We start from the raw sequence: 21547 nt of genomic DNA on the forward strand, positions 1-21547 counted from the left end.
GCATAACCAGAAAAGATAATCTGAAGAAGAAGGTCCCTGTGAAGCTAGCTCCATTGTGGAGGTAACTGTCATGCAGATGTGGCTGAGGGATCATGCCTAAGAAGGAAAACCTCAAAGGGATAAGGCACAAGTAGAAAGACACCACTTGCCACCCACATGTATGAACAAAACATCTATGTACCCGCAGCCCATGGAGTAGCTATGAAAAAAAATCTGATCCTGGCGCACTGCCCACACCCCTCACTACCTCACCACCTAAACTACCTCTCCTCCACCTACGTGCCCAGGACAGCCATGCTGACAGGGACTGGTAGGTCATGGAACAATTCTGCAACTGATCCCATGTCTCACAAAAAAGATGAATGTCAAATATTTTAAATAGTGATTTAAAATTAGAAATCAAATCTAATTTTAAAACTTTAGTTCTGCTTTGAGAAATCAATTTTGAAGGAATTTATAAACAATTGAAAGATATATCCTAACATGGAATGATCGCCCCTCTTATTAAAGCCCAGGGGTGAACACGAAGTCAGTTGCCATGGCTTTTTCTCTGTGTTAACTGATGATGGATTCTTTGACCTTTACGTAATTAAAGCAGATGAATAAATGAACTTTCTTCCTATCTACAAGAGAAACTTCAAATCATGCAAGCTGAGAAAGCAATGCAAATAAGTCTCTATTTTTCATTAACAAATAAATAAATAAAACCTGATGATGAAATCTACAAACACTATTTTTGAGTTATTGATACTGAAACCTATAACTTTTCACAACTTTCTTCACTCAAAAGTAAATCATACCTCAGCCATCCCCTAAAGTAAATCATGTATCAATATAATTTTCAAATGTCTTGTGAATTAGTTCCAATATGCAAAGAGTCTTCTTTAGTAGAGAATGATTCCAAGCCAAAATGCCAGAGGTATTAAGAGGTAGAAGAGTTTTCTCAGATATGAAGAGATGAAATTAAAATAATACATCTAAGTACACTTAAATCTTACAAATTTCATAAAAATTAATTTTTCTTCTTTTGGTTCTATAACATAACTGGTGAACAATGAAAAAAAAATTGTTAAAATCAAGGCGTATTATTAAAAATTCTGTTTTTTTTTTTTTTTCAAATAAAGCCTACAACCTCAAAAGATATCTTTTTCTTTGTAGTAACCATGTCAAACTATAGAGCAAAGTCCCAGGGAGTAATGTGTTTATCCTCCTTTTCAAAGACTGAGACGGCAGTGCAGCAGTTTCAGAAATACCAAGCTTGGCAATCTCTATAATATCTTCAGCTCAAACATTCTGTTATTCTGCTCAGTGATTATCATAATTTATGATGCCCCCGTAGTTCCTTTCCAATCAGAGGACTCTCTAGTCAGAGTCTGTTTTCCAGATATGTCATGCTTTTACCCCAAGGATGGAGGACCAGAGCAATGAAGGCACTCCTGGGCTCCCTCCTCTTCCCACCACGGTAATGTGCTCCCCACACCAGGTCAGGTGCAGAGCAGCCTGCACTTAGCCAATATTCCTGCACAGAGTAGCATAGTACATATTTTATGTTTCTGTTGTCTATCTCTAGCATTTTCCCTTTTGAAAAATCTTATCAAATGGTTATCACTTTTAATGTAATACATACTTGTGAAAACTTTAAGTCATTTATTTTTTTAGAATTAGGTGAGGGCCTCCCTGGTGCCCTACGGATTAAGTCTCAGCACTATCAATGCAATGGCCCACCACAATGGCCTAATTTTCATCCCCAGCCAGGGAGCTGACCCACATAGGGCACAGCCAGCCTCTCCTGTCTCGCCCACAGCTCCCCTCAGCATTGTACTTCAGTACATCCACCTGTTCTGCTCCCCACTCTGTCTTTGGTCAATCCTCTCATCCTCCACCACCACCACCATCCCCAATCTCTGACCTATAAATAAATAAAATCTTTTTAAAAATAATGGAATTAGGTAGAGGTATTAAAACATGATTACCATGTTCCAGGCAGGCACTGGGCTTTGCACAGATTCTATCACCCAAAAATTACAACCCCATGAGGTGGGTACTGAAGCTCAGATTGAGGAAAGTGGCTCTTGCCAAGGTGAAAAGTTACTCAGTGTCCTCATTACTGGGATTCAAGCCCAGGAGCCTGCCCACCAGAAACCAAGCAATTATCTATCTGAATAGCCTCCCAGTTAGAATATTGTCAGAAAATCACAGTAAGTTATTCTGGTGGCTTGACTTGAAGTCTTTGTCAAATATTAAGCCATTTCTATTTCTGGTCTCTTTAGTCAGCGGGCCTTTTCTCTCTTTCCATTTTAGAATCATCATTCTTTTTGCTTCTACAACTGTTGTTGGAAACTTCCAGTCTGTAAAAGCTGGGCTGATCCAAAGAAATCTTTTTGCTCAATTTTAGTTCCTTCTTCCTTTTGGTCCCAGGATTGTACTTCAGCCCTAGATTCTATTCTAAATTCTAATTCATAAGCATTCATTCATGCATTTATTCATTCAACAAATATTTATGAGTGTCTGCTGCATGCCAGGCACTCTCTTCAGTAAATGACGCAGGCTAAGTCCCTGCTGTCAAGTTCCTGATGTTCAGTGGGAGGAGAAAACAGAGTGTAGGATAACATAGTAGGTACTGACAAGTGCTAGGGACATAGCAGATGGAAAGCTGGGCCGCCAGGGTTTAGTGCGTCATTGCCGAGTTTATAAGGAGGGTTAGGGAAAGCCTCTCTGATAAGGTAATGTTTGAAGAGACAGAAAAAGTGCAAATCAAAACTGTGATGTTCTCCAAACAAACAGAACAAAACTCTTAGTTTAAAAAAACAAAATAGTGGTTACCACAAGAGAAGTGGTTAAGAGGTGTAGGTAAATCAGGTAAGACAGATCAAGTGTACGACAAAGGATGGAAACTAGACTTTTGGAGAAAACAGTGTGTGGTATATACAGATGTTGATTTCTAAGACTGCATGCCTAAAACCTATGTAGTGGTATAAGCCAATTTTACTTCAAAAATTAATGAAATGTTTCAATAAAGAAAACGCGATGCTCTGGGGAAGAGAGAAAGTGTAGAAGGAGCAAAGGCCCAGAAGCAGGAAGAATCTTGGAGTGTTCCCCTAGCTGCGCAAAGGCCTGCAGGCTGCAGTTCGGCAAGAACAATATGTATGGATTTAGTTTTTGTGCTGATTATACTTTATCTGCCTAGTTCTTCCATTAATTTCTTTAGCATCTTTCTTTGCAGTCGGTTTCTGTAGGCCCCCAATTCTTTGTATCTAATCTGCCTTGTTCTTGGAAGCAGATCACAGGGTTTGTTAAGACTGCATGTAGAATAGAGTCAAGTGCTACCAACTAAGAGCATAAACCCTTTCCTAAGGAATAAGCTCAGTAATGTTAGCCTTGCTTCCTGATAGCTGTTCTGATCTCACAGGCATTTTTCTTAGGTTCTAGTAGACTAAAGTTGCTAGACGAAGTGTCAACTTGGGCCCTTACCCCACCCTCATTAAAAAAAAAAAATTATAAAGTATTTCAGTCCATCCCAAACAAGTTCTGTGATCTTATCTAATGCCACACTAGCTTCTTCATCAGCCAAACCTGACCTCATGACCTGAAGCACCCAGAGCTTTGTCTATGCCTCATTCAAATTTGTACAAAACTGTGCAATGATGTAAGAAAATAATAATAATAATAATAATAATTAATAAATAAATATGCCTCTTATCATGGGGTACCCTTACTATGTCTCTCCATCACCTCCATTTACTCTATAAACTTTTCAATTAAATATTATGCTCTGCTCTTCTGGTTGAGCATTACTACTGCATTTCCATTCATTCACTCATTGTGTCCTTCTCTCAACAAATACCAGCTGGGAGTCTATTATGTGCTAAGAACTGTTCTGGGCACTGTAAAGACAGAGGTGATGTTTACTCTCTTGGAACTAAATGAATGATTCTAATGAGGAAGTAAGAGATTCTGTGAAGAAATTGAACAAACTAGATAGAGTGAATTATTTAAAAGAACATAGGGACCTCCCCGTGGTGCAGTGGGTTGAGCGCAGTGCTTTGAAGCTATCCACAGCCTCTGCAGTGCGGGTTCGATTCCCAGCCGGCCAGGGAGAAACCCACATGGCACAGCAGACCTCTCCTGCTTTGCCTGCTGTTCCCCTCAGCAGTGTCCTTGGTCTGTCTGCCTGTGCTGCTCCCTGCTCTGTCTCTGGTGAATTCTCTCACCTTCTGTGCCTCTGACCTGTACCCCAGTTCTTGCATAAATAAATAAATCTTTAAAAAAAAAAAGACATCATGATTTTTTGAAAAATTAATCAAAGAAGGTGGTCCAGGAAATGACAGTTAAGCAGGGACCTGAAAAGTTGAGGAAGTAAACCACATGATTGTCTGGGGAGAGGGCATCTTTGAAAAGGAAACAGCAAGATCAAAGAGCTGGACATGAGAACAGATTTGTTATGCTCCAGGGACAGCATGAAGACAAGTGTATCTATAGTTGAGTGAGTAGAAGTGAGTATGAAGGATGATAGAAAGCAAAGAGCATAAGGCAAGGACCAGATAATATGAGGATTTTTTTACATCAACCGCCACTAGTTCCCAGCAGATCCTGGACACTTTTCTTATAGCTAGTATAGAGTATGGGACCTTTACTGGAAATAATTTTGTTAGGGTAATTCATATGATATTTTCTAAGTAAAATTCAGGGGGAAAAAACCATGAAGATAGCAGTATTCACAATTGTACTCTCCAACTTACCTGTTTGTTGAAGTGAAATTCACATACATAAAATTAAACATTTTTAAGTAACCAATTTAGTGGCATTTAGTAGAGTCAGTGTTGTGTAGCCACCTCTTCTATCTGGCACAAAACATTGTCCTCGCCCCAAAAGGAAACCAACCGCAGACCCACTAAGCAGTTGTGTCCAATTTCTCCCAACTACCACTGGCAACTATCAGTCTACTTTCTCTTTCTATGGATTTACCTATTTTGGATATTTCGTGTCAGAGGAATCATCTGGTATGTGATCTTTTGTGTTTGAATCCCTTCACTGAGAATTAATGTTTTTGAGATTTATCCACATTTAATATGTATCAACACTTCATTCCTTTTAAACTGAACAGTATGGCATTACATGTAGATAGACCACCATGCGCTTATTCGTCCATCCATTGATGGACACGTAGATTGTTTCTACCTTTTGGCTGTTGAAAATATTGTCAATATGTATAAAGTATTTGTTTGAACACCTGTCTTCAATTCTTCTGGGTAAATAGCTATGAGTGTACTTGCTGGTTCATATGATAATTCTATATTTAGCTTTAGGGTTTTTTTTTTGTTTTTTGTTTTTGTTTTTTGTTTTTTTAGCTTTAGTTTTTTGAGGAACAGCCAGACTGTTTTCCAGCAGCAGCCAAGCCATTTCATAGCCCATGCTATACTGACTCTTAAGCTATCCTTACAAGCACCTGAGTCCTCATACCTAAACTTCCTTAGGTTGGAGCTGGTTACCGTTCTCCCAACCTAACTGAAAGGGACTTTTATTAGAAAAACTAAGGAAAATAAAATTAATAAGGACAAAATAAAACTTTAGAGGCTACAATCTTAGTTATATAATATCCAACCCAAACAATTCAAGCCATGATGGAGTGCTTTGGGGCCAAAACAGTTTCTCAAACCTCAACTGAATTCCAATGTCGTTTATATATTCCATTTTTTTAAGAATATTTCTGATTTGATAATTCGTTATACTCATTATTAATGTGACTCATATAATCAGTGATTATCTGAATGCCTACTGTGTTCTCAGGAATTTGCTAGACAGTAGGTATCAAAGGTTTCATATCCTCAAAGAAAAACAGGCCTATAAATAAAATAGAAACTACCTTGAACTACTTGAAATCAAGTAATAGACGGTGAGTCTGAGTGTGATATCATGTCTCTTCTATAAAAATCATCTGGATGCTTTGACTCTACATGAGTGCTATTGTTCAGAACCTCTGGGTTAGAACCCAGGAGTCTGCATTTTATTAAGCTTCTCAGATGATCTTTAAGTACACATACGTTTGAGAAGCACAGAGGTAGGGAGTGCTTTTATTTTAGCACTTTCCTGAATAATTTGAAATTAAAATGTTTCATAAATACTTTTTTTGAATTTGAACTATTTTGAAATTTTTCATCAAGCTACAAAGCAATTTATGCCCATAAAATAGTGAAAGAATATTCACTCTTTATGTGGTCAGGTCTTGGTAAGCTTACTGCATTATCTGATCAGTCAGAAATTCATTCCTTTTCTCATTCAGGAAATAGTGACTTGCCCCTCTTCTCCCCCTGATGTGATTCATGCTGAGCTTTGGGAATGAAAAGTGCACTGGTTGAACAGTCACTACCTCATGGGGTTTATAGTCCAGCTTCAACCTCACATTTTGTCTTTAATATAAAACACACACTTTCTTGGTGGGGGATAGTGGCTAGGGAACATTTTATTGGATTTTTTTTTTAAGATTTTTTTTTTATTTATACAAGCACTGGGTACAGTCAGAAGCTCGGGAGGATGAGAGAATTCACCAGAGCTAGAGCAGGGAGCAGAACAGGCAGACTGATGAAGTACACTGCTGAGGGGAGCAGTAGGAGCGGCAGGAAAGGTCTGCATGCCATGTGGGACCCTCGCCCAGTGGCCGGGGATCGAACCGGCACTGCAGAGGCTGCGGGCAGCTTCGCAGCCCAGCGCTCAACCACTGCGCCACCGGGGAGGCCCCTTTATTGGATGTTTTAAAAAATTGAGGTTTCCCGGGGGCCTCCCCAGTGGCCCAGCAGTTAAGCGCTAGGTTGCGATGCTGCCCGCAGCCTCTGCAGCGCCGGTTCGATACCCGGTTGCTCCCCGGCCTCTGGAGGAGGGTCCCACATGGCACTCAGACCTCTCCTGTCCCCCACTGCTCTCCTCTGTAGTGTACTTCGGTCCTTCTGCCTGCTCTGCTCCGCTCCGCGCTCTGGCTCCGGTGAATTCTCTCACCCTCCCGTGCTTCTGATTGTACCCAGTGCTTGTATAAATAAATAAATAAATCTTTAAAAAAAAAAAAAGTTGAGGTTTTCCAACATTACCTCTGCAACCATAAAAGAAAATCTAATTTGTTCTAGAACAACAGTGAATGGTTGAGATGCCTCAGGCCCCTCAGGTGGAACCCAATACCTCTACTTCCTTTTCTGTTTTGCTGCTAACAGCAAGTATTTTAAATTATTAGGATTTTAAAATTATGTTTACAACAACATATAAAAATCCTTTTCTGTATATCAATGAGATTTAACTTAGTTTCGTAAAGGTACCATATTGTTAGAATCTGTGGGCTACTATTTATGTTTATTTCTTTCTTTAAAAAAAGTACACTAGTGTTTTGACTATTTAAATATACCAACCATAAGCTAAGAAGAATATGCATAACAATTTCAAGTGAATACTTACAGTAGCACTTACATGTTTGCTATTTTCCCACCCACATATCATTTGCCAATTTGCAATTTGCCAATTGCAATTCAACAAATGTTCTAGCAAAACCATCTCTCATCTATATAATTGAGAGGTTAAGTATAATGTATGCTCTGGACAGGTTTAAGTATGTAGTAGAAATAATTCAAGAATACTGTGCAACTCTTTCCTCCTTGGCATTCATAAAAACCTTTGTCCTTACTCTCTTACTACAATGTAAACAATAAAATACATGAACATTCAACAGGAGAATGAAGAATTCACTAAGTTAACTATGAAAGAATTGCAAAGCCCTATGAAGTTTCCTATTAAACAGCTACTTGGATCATGGTATACTTTTGTTTAAGATCCTCAGTGCTGGTTTGACAACCATACAAAAGTGTGAAGATTCCATTTGAAAAAACTTTAAATTTTTAAGTATAGGCCTGATTTTATTCCAAGTGGATAACAGTAAGAAACAGCAGGTGAAATTTTGTGAAAGGAAGATAAAGAATTTTTAAGGTTGATAAGGGAGGAAGGGATGAGGATTTCATTCATAGAGCTAAAACTCTGCTCCTCGATGCTCGGAAGGGTTTTCAACCTAGAGATCTTTTTCTCAGGGGATCTCCATACCAGTCCATGAGCTGTATACTGTTACCCCTGTTTCTCAGAAGGGAGGGTAACTTGAAAAGGCTAACTTGTCCAAGCTCACGTACCCGTCAAATGGCAATCGGTTACCTGAGCCACAAAAGGATCTAAATCTCCTGTTGACTCAGCAATCCACATCAGTGAGGACACACTCAAGGTCTGGGGGTTCAGCAGATGGTGGCCTTGGCATAAGGCAATGTTAGCAAAGAGCAGGATAATCACTAAGAGCCCTTGCTATCATTAGCTGAGACCCAGATGAAAGTTCCCTCTCCATTTTCCTGAACATTAGAGACCTCACAGACATCACAGAAAATACACTCCAACTGTCAGCCTTTGCATTTCAAGTCACCACAACAAACTCGAACCCCTTCCCCATATTTTTTTATGGTGTACACTTTAAATTTAGAATATGGACATCTAAGTGCTGAGTGACTATCAGCCTCCTGGGTAGGCTATTGTTAGGTAGTACAGCTCTACAGCTGTCAGAGTTTATAATTAGTTGCTCAATTGTTTTCATTTACTTTTATAGATATAGATACATTATATATTTATACTTAATATTCTGTTGATTAAGAAAATATTAACTCTAAAATTTCTGTGCTGAAACATATGTATTCTTGCCTGCTGTAGAAAAACTACACTCTACCCTAAAATTTCTTCCCCCACCTTAGTGTGACTAACGAACTCCTTTTGCTAACTTACAAAAGATAAAACAAATCAAAATATAACCTAGGAAGCATAAATACAAAATAAAATATTAGCAGACGTTCCCCCAAAGAATGTCACATGCATAAGGAGAACTTAAATGGTTCACTATATGAAACTTTTTTGCAGTTATTTTTAATTTTGTCTCTTTGATTTACTTTAATTGATATATTCATTCTGTTAAGTAAACTTGGAGAAAATCCAAAAATACTATAAAAGCTTCCCTTTTGCTCAGTCCTCAGAACTCATTTTCTTTAAATTACATCTTTTTTGCCTTCCACCAGCTCTTTTAATGCCTGTATTTTTGGCATTGTAGAGTGAAGCTTCAAAAATAAAATTAGTGGGGCAGCATGAAGATACAAATTTAAAAAAATAATTTGGGAAATAGTCAAATTTTATGTCAAATAATATCATGCAATTCTCTAACAATTTTAGTTGAATATTATTTTCACTCAATACTTTCATAAGCATTTCCAAATTAGCTACAAAACCGATTTGTTTCTTAAAGAGAATAAGAATAATTATTTTCTCCTATAGAAATGGCTTCTTCATTGGTACATAAATATCTGCTGGTACACAGAGCAGTATTTATATATAATATAGACATTTAATATATATTCACATATAATTATATGGATATTGCTGATTATCATATCAACATCTAATATTTATGACACTTTTTAAAAACGCCAAGCAATCTTGTATATATTGCCTCTTTTCTAATCCTCATCAGAGTTCTATGAGTTAGGTCATTGTTCCCACTTTAGGAAGGCATGAGTTCAGAGAAGTCATATGAATTGTCTAACATTGCTGAAAGTAACAACCACTATATTACTAAATAATAATAGTAACAACAATAACAGAAGGGTAGCAAATGAAGATTGGTGAGCACATACTCTGTGCCCCTCACTATGCAAGAGCATAATAAATGCTGTCATTTAATCCTCAAAGCAGTGCTTTTAGGTAACTATTATCCCTCCTTTACAAATGAGTCTGCAGCTTGGGAAGGATAATAGCATGCCCCAAACCAACAGGCCAATCCAGAATTCCAGCTGGGACAATCTGACTCCCAACCTACCCGCTCAGTGAGTGTCCTGTACATCTCAGGGCTGACCTTTAAATCCAGACCTTCAGATTCCCCACCTGATGTACCTTCCATAAGGACAGAAAGGCTCACGCCTGACCTCCAGGCAGCACCCTCCACACATGAGGGCACGAGCCTTACTCATCACTGCAAAGCTGGCTGAATTCTCCTTCCCTCGCTCATCCTACACTGAGCCCTTGTGAGGTCAGGACCTAATCTGTCCCCAGTGTCACTGCCATCCTTGGCTTCCATAGGGAGGTATGGAAATTCACAAACAAATCTGTCTTTCATCTTTGAGATTCAGAAGCTCCTTTCAGAAGCTCCTTTCCTCTGCTTTACACAAGGAGAATCACATCTCAGGAAAAGCAGACAAGCATGGGATAATCTCTGAATGAAAAACTATGCCTGCCCCCCCCCCAAAAAAAAAAAAAAAAAGATTGCTTCCAGGGAGTCAGATATACCACCAAGAAAATAAGATTTTGTTGTGTGTCCAGTCGTACTATGAAAAGGAGGAAAAAAGGATTTGGGTGGCAGAATAAAGTGCTAATTTGGAATCAGTGTTCTACTAGTCTATGATCTACAACTAATTTTATTTGTGGAAATGGACAAGTCATTTCTTCTCAATTTCTTTATGTGAAAAGTAGTGCTAAGATTCTTGCAAATCTATCATTCAGTGTCACTTTCTACTAGTTGAGGTGGCACCAAACTACCACTGTGTGTGAGAGAGAAAGAGGGAGGGAGAGAGAAGGAGGAGCAGGAAGAGGAATATAAGAATAGGCATTTAAATAAACATGAAAAAGAAAAGAAAGTTTTTAAATAACCATAGCATGGTAAATATTTTATAGAATGTAACAATTAAACCTGATTCAAAATGGCTTTACTTGTCAGAAGTGGGGCATTTTGTTTGTTAATCAAAGAGCAAATTAGAGATTTATTTTACCATAATATCCTCTTCTGAAGAACAATCACTCTCATTTAGGATTCTAAGATTTACAGATTGAAAAGTCTTAGATTTCGAAAATCAATGACAATAACTATCTGCTTCTTTCAGTGCATGTGCTTGCATAGTTTTATTTTAAGGAGTGTCCTTCTTTTGACAACTGGTGATCCATGTCCCTGAAGGGTAAAAGGAGATATATTTTATGTACTAGGTAGTAGTTCCTTTGATATATGCAGAATAAACTTTTCATTTACTTCCTTTTTCTAGCTGATACTTTTTGCTGATTTATTGCAAGCTAAAGGATAAATATATGGGTGTGCTTGATGTAATCTGGAAAGCATCTCTCTAGTTCTAAAGTGGTAAAGAAACTACTTTCCATCATTTAATTCTCTCACAAATAAAGGAGTGGTTTTATTTTTTGAATGCAAAAGGAAGTTATCTTTTAAAACTTCTCAATTCCTTTCTCTACCTGATACATTTTTTTTTTTTTTTACAATTATGTGTTTCAGGCCCTGCTTGATACTCAGAATCTTTTGCGTGCACAAATTACAAATTTTACCTTCAACCTGGGCTTTTCAGGGAAATTTTACCACACAGGTAAGAAAAAGGAGAGGAACTGCTCTCATGGCCTCTCCTACCGCCTTCTTCAAATTTGCATACCCTTCCTGTTCTCTCTCTTCCCCATGCCCCTCCCTCCTGTGTTTTCTTCTTAGTATTCCATTCCATTTAACACACTTCCTTTTCCCTGTTAGAAAATGCTAGTGACTTGAAAGGTTATTCACCGTTTATTATCTAATGGTCTTCATTTCCTATTGAACTACAACCTACATATAGAAAAGTTCATAAATAATAAGTATAAGCGTTCACAAATTGACACAAAATATACACCACTGTGTGGCCAGCATGCACACCAAGGAAGAAAATGTTACCAGAACTCCCCCACCTGTGCTCCCAGTTACTAGCAAAGAAAACCACTATCTTGTCTTCTGTATCAGTCAGTCTGGCTTTGAGATAAGTGTAAAAGGAATTATACATAGACTTTTCTGAGTCCAGCCTATTTTGTTCAACATCATTTTGGTTTCACAGATACTATTGTATATAACTGGAAATTTTTCATTTTCATTTCTTTACAGTATTTCATCATTAGAATATGCCAACGTTTCTTTATTCCATTTCTTTGAAATGTGGATGATTGATTTCTAGTCTTTGACTCTTTGGTAATTGTCATGTTACCTGTCCTTGCAAGGACAAAAGTAATCTTTTCTGTTAACCATCAACCAGGAGTAGAATTGCTACTTATATCTATGGTTATGATCAGTTTTAGCACAAAATGCCAAAGAATTCTTCAATTGTTGTACCTATTTATATCCCCAATAGTATATGTTTCGCTGTTGCTCTCCATCCTATTAATATTTGATGTTGTCTTTGTAATTTCAGCCTTTCTGGAAAGCATTTAGAGATATATCATGGTTTTAATGTATATTTCTCTGATGAGTGAAGAAATTGAGCTCCTTTCATGTTTATTGCCTTTTTGGGCATCCTCTTGTGAAGTATCTTTTTTTCCAGTTTTACTTAGTGATTTATGGAATTTCTTTATATATTCTTACCGAGTCAGTCCTCCATGAGTTATTAGGTGCAAATACTTTGTCCTTTTGTGTGGCTTGTCTTCTCACTCTCCTATGGTGTTTTTGATGAACAAAAATACTTAACATAACATGGTCAAATTTATCTTCTTTTTGCTCTATGGCCAGCCAACTGTTTGTGTCTTTTAAAAGACATCTTTATATACTGCAAGATCATGAAAATATGTTCTTACATTCTGAAAATATATGTTTGTGATCCATCTGGAATTGGGTGTTGTATATATGTTAAGAGGAGTGAAGATACCTTCTTTTTCTTGTGCAAAGTAAACCATCAAAAAATAAAAAGGAAACCTACTGAATGGGAGAACATATTTGCTAATCATGTATCCAAAAGGGGTTAATATTGAAAATATATAAAAACCTTATATAAATTAATAGCAAAAAAAATCTAATTTAAAAAATAGGCAGAGTATCCTTCACAAACTCTTCCAAAAAATTGAGAAGGAAGGGACAATACCAAACACGTTCTATGAAACCAACATTACACTAATACCAAAACCAAACAAGGACAACACAAAAAAAGGAAAACTACAGGCCAATCTCCCTAATGAACACTGATGCAAAAATCCTCAATAAAATTTTAGCTATCAGAATCCAACAATGTATCCATAAGATAATTCACCACGACCAAGTAGGATTCATTCCAGGGACACAAGTATGGTTTAACATCTGAAAATCAATCAACGTTATCCAACACATCAACAAAAAGAAATATAAAAACCATATGATAATATCAATAGATGCTGAGAAAGCTTTCGACAAAGTGCAACACCCATTCATGATAAAAGCCCTTGAAATTCTTGGGATACAAGGAACATACCTCAACATCATAAAAGCCATATATGACAACAGCCAGTATCATTCTCAATGGTGAAAAGCTGAAAGCATTTCCGTTGAGATCTGGAACAAGACAAGGATGTCCACTCTCACCACTGCTTTTCAATATAATACTGGAAGTCCTAGCCAGAGCAATAAGACAAGAGAAAGACATACAAGGAATCCAAATACGAAAAGAAGAAGTCAAACTATCACTATTTGCAGATGATATGATAATATACATAGAGAACCCCAAAAACTCTGCAGAAAAACTAATTCAACTCATCAATCAGTTCAGTAATGTGGCAGGATACAAAATCAACATGCAAAAGTCAGTAGCCTTCCTATACACAAACAATAAATCTGAAGAAGAAGAAATAAAAAAAAATCCCTTTTATTATCGAAACAAAAAAAATCAAATACTTGGGAATAAATCTAACAAAAGAGGTAAAGGACCTATGCAAAGAAAACTATAAAACACTGTTAAAAGAAATAGAGGAAGACACAAAGAAATGAAAAGACATAAAGAAGAATAAACATTATTAAAATGGCCAGCCTACCAAAAGCAATATACAGATTCAATGCTATTCCAATAAAAATTTCAATGTCATTCTTCAAAGATATAGAACAATTATTGATGAAATGCATGTGGAATCACCAAAAACCCCGAATAGCCAAAGATCTCCTGAAAAAAAAAAAAAAGAAGGGAATGGAGGCATCACACTCCCAGACTTCAAACTTTACTACAAAGCCATAACCATCAAAACTGCATGGTATTGGAACAAGAACAGACACACAGACCAATGGAATCGAACAGAACATCCAGAAATAAACCCACAGATTTATGGTCAACTAATCTTTGAAAAAGGAGCAAAGAATATGCATTGGAGCAAAGAAAGTTTGTTCAATAAATGGTGCTGGGAAAACTGGGATACTACATACAAAAGAATGAAGCTTGATCTCTATCTCACACCATACACAAAAATCAACTCAAAATGGATTAAAGAACTAGACATAAGACCTGAAACCATAAAATACATAGAAGGAAATATAGGTGAAACACTACGTGATTTGCATATCAAAGACATCTTTACAGACACATCACCCAAAGCAGTGATAGTGAAGGCAAAGATAAACAGCTGGGACTACATCAAATTAAAGAGCTTCTGCTCATCAAAAGAGACAATAACAAAAACAAAGAGAAACCCCACCAACTGGGAGAACATTTTTGCACACAACACTGATGATAAAGGACTGATCGCAAAAATCTGCAAAGAGCTGATGAGACTCAACAACAACAAAGAAAATAATCCTGTCAAAAAATGGGCAGAAGAGTTAAAAAGAAAATTCTCTGAATAGGAAATGCAAATGGCCACAGGCATATGAAAAAATGTTCAACATCACTTGTAATCAGGGAAATGCAAATCAAAACTACCATGAGATACCATCTTACACCAGTGAGAATGGCACATATTCAAAAACCTAGCAACAACAAATGTTGGTGAGGATGTGGGGAAAAAGGAACTCTCCTGCACTGTTGGTGGGAGTGCAAACTGGTCCAACCACTATGGAGAGCTGTGTGGAGATTTCTGGACCTACTAAACATAGAGCTTCCATATGATCCAGCAATTCCACTCCTAGGTATTTACCCAAAGGACACAGAAACATCAATTCCAAAGAGCACAAGCACCCCTATGTTTATAGCAGCACTATTTACAATAGCTAAGCTTTGGAAACAACCCAAATGCCCAAAAATAGATGACTGGATCAAGAAGATGTGGTCCATATACACCATGGAATATTACTCAGCATTTAAAAAAGATAAACACATGCAATTTGCAGCAACATGGATGGCGCTGGAAGGGATCATGCTCAGCGAAATAAGCCAGAAAGATAAAGAAAAATACTGGATGGTCTCACTCATAGCAGGAATCTAGAAAACTTAAATAAGGGACCAGGAAAATGAATAACTATAACAAAGTGAAAATCAAAATCAACAAAAAACTATGAACCAGACTTTCTATGGGGGGTGGGGAGGGGAGGGATTGGGGTCAAAATAAGGGGGTTGCAATTGTATGGGGAATATAAAAATAAAAATTATTTAAAAAAATAAAAAATAAATAAAAAATAGGCAGAGGCTTTAAATAGACTCTTCAAAAAAGAGGTGCAGATGGTTAACAGATACATCCAAAGATCAGCGACACTAGTCATCAGAGAAATACAAATCAAAATGACAATGAGATAGCACCTCACAACTGTTAAAATGGCTATTATCAAAAAGACAATAATCAGCAAATTATGGTGAGGATGTGGAGAAAAGGTAACTTTTGTGTGTTGTTAATGGGAATGCCAATTGGTGCAACCGCTATGGGAAACAGAATGGAGGGACTTCAAAAAATTAAAAATAGAGCTATCATTAGAAATAGATCCAGCAGTTTCATTGCTGGGTATTCATCTGAAGTTAAAAATTTTAACTCAAAAGATATATGCACCCCCATGTTCACTGCAGAATGATCCACAGTAGTAGAGAGATGGAAGCAACCTAAGTGTCCATCAATATGTATGGATAAAGATATATATATATATAAATAAATATATATATATAGAGAGAGAGAGAATGAAATTTTATTCATCCATAAAATACAATAAAATCTTGCCATTTGAGACAACATGAATTGACCTTAATGACAAAGTCAAAAAGAGAAACACAAGTGCCATATGATCTCACTCATTTGTAAATCAAAAATAAAAATAAAAAGCTCATTAATACGGAAAACATAGTGGTGGTTGCCAGAGACAGGGAGCAGGTAATGGGCAAAATGAATGAAGAGAGTCAAAAGGTACAAATTGACAATTACAAATAAGTCATGAGGACAATATTAATAATACTGTCTTGGAAATTTGAAAACGATAGAGTAGATCTTAAAGGTTTTCATCATACAAAAAAAAATTGTAACTATGCATGGTGATAGATGTTAACTAGACTTACCATGCTTACCATTTCATAATAGATACAAATGTCAACTATTATGTTATAAACCTAAAGGTAATAATGTTATATATCAGTAATATCCAAATTTTTAAAAAAAGTCTTATTTTTCATTTCATATTCCATTTCTTTGTCAATGACACATAAAAACAAAATTGATTTTCTATATTGATACTGAATCCAGCAACTTCCTTTATTCACTTACTACATCTCTAGTTGCAGATTCTCATGGACCTTATACCTATACAAAGATGCAACTTTGATTAGTGAAATTTGTATTTCTTCCTTTCACGCCTTATGAATTTACTTTCTTTTTCTTGCCTGTGGCACTGGTTTGGACTTCCAGTACAAAATTAAATAAGAGTGGTGATGGTGACACTTCTCTCTTGTTCTAACCTCAGGGGGAAATCTTTCAACAGCTTTGTTCTGGTTCACAAGGGAAACTTCTTTAAAAGAATATTTTGTAGAAACTCTTTACTAGCTCAAGGAAGCTGCCTTCTGTTCCTAGGTTGCTAAGAATTTCACTTTCAGTGGTTGTTGAATATTCTTTGTTATAAAATTTTTGTGTTCCTCCTCCCTCACTAAAATGAATCCTCCATGAAGACACACTGCTGTAACATCAGCAGCTAGAACCATGCCTTTGAAAAGTGAATTAAGGAACAAATGATTGAGTCAAATAAAATCACGTTCGTGTTAACTATTACAATGTATATGCAATGAGGTCCTAATTTGACCATGTTGTGTTATTACAGAAAATCATTTTAAATATTAAGGACAATTAAAAGTTTCTCAAATGTAAGAAAAGACTCCTGGCAATTTTTTGTAAACCCCAAGTGCTAAAGAGTGACTCTAATCAGCAGTTCTTCTTCTGAAACATTTGTCTGCTTTCTTTGCTTGGGCACTCAAGCTCACAATATGAATGTTCTCTCCTTAAGCCAAAGAAAGTAGAACAGAGGGGTAGCGAAGGCTGAGGCTTGAAGGGGTCTTGTTATTTATATATGACAGGAAAGCTTCCACTAAAACATAGCGAAACTTGCCTAAAACCAGTAAACTCCATTTTCAGTGGGAAACTATATAAAATTTAATACTCTGAATCTCTCAAAAATTAGATATTATAAAGTTTAATTGAATTACAGTAACTTCCTTTTTTAAATGAGTAATTCCTTTTTCTATTAAAAATTCTATCATTTTCAATCTTGAAGGGAAGGAGAAAAAACAGCACTATAATAACAGTAATACTTTATTTCAGCAGAAGGTTTCATCTTTTTTGATTTATTTTAATATTGAAGGATTTGTGCATTTTATAAGAAATAGATGAAGGACATAAAAAGCATAGGTCCCTTTTAGTGAGCCATGCTATATTCTAGGTACATAGCTAAGGACTTTTCATTGAATTCTAGAAGTTAAAGAATGTTACCTTGTTTTCTAGATAAGAACACAGATACTTGAGGAGGGCCAAGATCATATAGCTAGTTAAGTGTCCAGAATAGTCTTTTTTTTTTTTTTTTTTTTTTTTTTTTTTTTTTTTTTAATAGAGGCATGCTTTATTTACTTGTTTTACTGGTTTGTTTGTTTGTTTTTTGTTTATACATGCACTGGGTACAGTCAGAAGTGCGGGAGGGTGAGAGAATTCACCAGAGCCAGAGCCAGAGCGGGGAGCAGAGCAGGCAGAAGGACCGAAGTACACTGCTGAGGGGAGCAGCGGGCGGCAGGAGAGGTCTGCGCGCCATGTGGGACCCTCCTCCGGTGGCCGGGGAGCTGCTGGGGATCGAACCGGCACCGCAGAGGCCGCGCGCAGCTTCGCAACCCAGCGCTCAACCGCTGCGCCACCGGGGAGGCCCAAGAATAGTCTTAACTTTTGGTCAGAGCCCAGGACAATCCACCACAACAACTATGTGTCAGCTACTCTTCATCATAATGTTTAAAGTAATCATCAGTAGGCACTTTTCCACAGTGTCATCAGTTCTAAAAACAACCCTAACTTAGGACTAAAGGAAATAAGAACTATAAAGGAAAAAAGAAAGGCATAAGATTGTCAATACTGTGAATTTACGTAGATCTGCAGAGGGCAGACATCATTTGTCTAATCCATGCATGATTCAAATGTATGAATATTTTAATAGCAGATTTCACCATGACATTCAGGAAAGAGAAGAAATGCCTGAGCTAATGTTCTAAAGAAGCCTGATCTCCGTTGCTCTATACTGAAAAATAAACGTTGGGTAAAGGCCAACTTAAAAAAGATAAGATGAGAAGAAAGATACAGAGAAAAACAGGAGTTCTAAGAGACAAGGAGTAGAAATTAAGGCAGCAGGAGTGGTGGCTTTTCATAAACGAGGAAATCTCAGCTCACTTTACACACTCACCTTACCAAGGGAAGGTGGAGATCAGGAATAAATCAATCACTGGCAAAACCCCAGAGTCTTCTGTGTGTTTTCAGTATGGCAAAGTAAGACTTCAGTAAGTAACTGGCAGTAACCATAACTAACATAGTATCCTGAGGACACATAAAATGTTGTGCAGAAGCAGAGTAATCTTGGATATAAATGGAGATGTTTAACCGCAGGGGAACCAAATGACATGAACCTTATGTCAAAAAGAAAAACCAGGGCCTCCCTGGTGGCGCAGCGAGTTGAGCACAGCACTGTGGAGCTGTCCGCAGCCTCTGCAGCGTGGGTTCGATTCCCGGCCAGACAGGGAGATACCCTCATGCTGCGGTAGGCCTCTCCTGTCTCACCTGCTGCTCCCCTCAGCAGTGTATTTCAGTCAGTCCGCCTGCTCTGTTCCCCACTCTGTATCTGGTGAATCCTCTCACCCTCCTGTGCCTCTGGCCTGTACCCTAGCTGTTATATAAATAATAAATAAATCTTAAAAAAAAAAAAAAAAAGAAAAGAAAAAACAAAAACCCAGAAACAGGTAGCAATGCTTCTTTACCAGGGCTACATTATTTATACCTAAAAGGTAATAGGATCTAGGTCCCTGGCATGAGTGGAGTCATCTTCCTATTCCTATGTCAAGTGAGTGAAATAGCATGATCCTTCACCAGTGAAAATGAAAGGAAAGACTGTCCTTGGTGAAGGATCATGCTATACCATTCATTCGACATCACTAATCCTTTCTCCTCTGTTATAAGTTAGAAGGTGCATGTAGCCTTGTACTGTGCCTGCATCCATAAGTGGCTTTCATTGCCCAATAAATCACTGGGTAGGATTCTTTTTCTTCCAGTGGGCTCTGCCTTCTTTCTCTTGGGAAACTTAATGAAACAACAGTGGTAATAGGCACTGGGCTCAGAGGCTAGACAAGGGCAGCAGGCCATCCTCCATCCTAGCCTGTAGGGTCTTATTAAAACCAGTCACATCAGAACTGCTACTGAAAATATGGGTGAAAATTTTCTAAATACAGAGGGGAAAACTTTTTGAGAGCCCAAGGCTCTAGGATCTTACTGGATTCAGTGTTGTGGCTGAAAATTAAGTGTTACTGCATCATTCTGTGATGATTAATATCATTTTCTGATACCAGGACAGGAGGGAGACACCTTATACTGCTCTCATTTCGTGCTTTAGTAAAGAAAGTGCCTGGGGAAGTACAAAGAGTCTCCTACCCCCTCAGTTATGAAAACTGCAGAATTGCCCACAGTCAAGTAAACAACAGATGAGGGGAAATGGAAGAAATACAACAAGTCCACACATGAAAATTTACAGGAACAGCAACAAGACTGGTTCTCAAGGAAATATGAATTTTTTGATGGAAAGTCTGCTTCTAACAACCAGAGAAAAAGGACAAGCACAAGAACCATGAATACCACCAGGGAGTACTAGGATTGTATACGACGATTTGATCACTTCTCAGCTCCTTTCTTGCCTTAGGTTTTCTCTAATTTTCCCCAGTAACAATTCCTACATTTCCTTTTTTTCTGCTTTTTATGCATTAGTTTGCACCACATATTTCTAAGTAGCCTGTCAAACCTAAGGAGGAGCTCAAATAAATTATGGAAGTATTTTATTGTGCTGTTTTTATGTAACTCATGTAGGGATGATCGAATCTTGGAGCTCTGCCACGCATTCCATTACTCATATTCCTTCAAATACATTTCCCAGTTACCCCTATTCTCTCCAAACTAGAAATCACACAAACATGCTGAAAGTTAAGCATTCTCATGTCCTTGGAAATGTTTGTATATTTCCATCTTGCAGTTGTTTTTTCAACCATGCCTCATGTTTAAAAACTTTTTGCTGGGGCCTCCCTGGTGGCACAAGGGGTTGAGTCTCAGCTCTATGAAGCTCTTGCAGCCACTTCAGCAGGAGTTTGATCCCCGGCCAGGTGACCCACATGGCACAGGAGAACCTCTCCTGTGTTGCCCACTGCTCTCCTCAGCAGTGTATTTCAGTCAAGCCACCTGTTCTGCTCCTCACTCTGTCTCTGGTGAATCCTCTCACCCACCACCCTCACATCTCTGGCCCAAACCCCAGCTCTTGTATGCATAAATAAATAAATCTTTAAAAATAAAATAAAAACTTTTTTGCTTTCGTCACAGTCTCTGGTTGTTACTCAAATATATATTCTTTACTACATTTCATGCATAAAGTATTACATTTATCTAAGTATAAATGGTGTCTGAAATACATATATAGGAGTACATAATCAGATAGATAGATAGACAGACAGACAAATAGACAGATAACCAGTGTAACCAATTCACTGAATAATCTTTTCTCCCCAAAGGAACTGAAGAGGAAGATGAAGGGGATGACCATCTCTTGGGGTCAGTGGAGGAGTTCTGGTGGTTTCCCCACATGTGGAGCCACATGCAGCCCCATCTCTTCCACAATGAGTCATCTTTGGTGGAGCAGATGATTCTCAACAAAAAATTTGCCTTAGTAAGTAACTCACTTTGAATATTATATTGAACTAATTTACATTAACTACAGAAACGACCTGCATTTATATGTACAACCTCTTAGCAATTTATCATACTGACACTTTTTAATCATGCTTTTCTATGTGGTCATTAGAACAACTTACTTATTATTGGAGCCTTTCAGTTTGTGACTCTTGAGGGTGTACTGGGTTCTCATTACTATGCTTAATGCTGTGAGGGTTCTATTTAAGAGAAACTTTACAAGACACTCTGAGGACTTGATGACATGACATAGCTCCTGTCCAGAAGGAGCTTCCTGTCACATTGGGAGGGTAAAGCATGCACACAGAAAAATTCTTCAACAAAATGAAAAATAATATAAATTATAATAAAATAGAGATTAATTATAAAATTAAATTAAATT

At 37.4% G+C, this 21547-nt stretch overlaps 1 protein-coding gene across 1 annotated transcript in view; it reads left to right on the forward strand.

Moving 5' to 3' along the window:
* LOC311183054 (bifunctional heparan sulfate N-deacetylase/N-sulfotransferase 3) overlaps positions 1-21547 on the forward strand; it is a 126878-nt gene that overhangs the window by 23657 nt on the left and 81674 nt on the right. Inside the window, exons 2-3 of the mRNA XM_084252282.1 lie at positions 11327-11414; positions 20988-21142. Coding sequence (XP_084108408.1) covers positions 11327-11414; positions 20988-21142 — 243 coding nt within the window. The remainder of the gene's footprint in view (positions 1-11326; positions 11415-20987; positions 21143-21547) is intronic.

The sequence above is a fragment of the Talpa europaea genome (genome assembly GCF_964194135.1).
Source record: "Talpa europaea genome assembly, chromosome: 13".
NCBI lineage: Eukaryota > Metazoa > Chordata > Mammalia > Eulipotyphla > Talpidae > Talpa > Talpa europaea.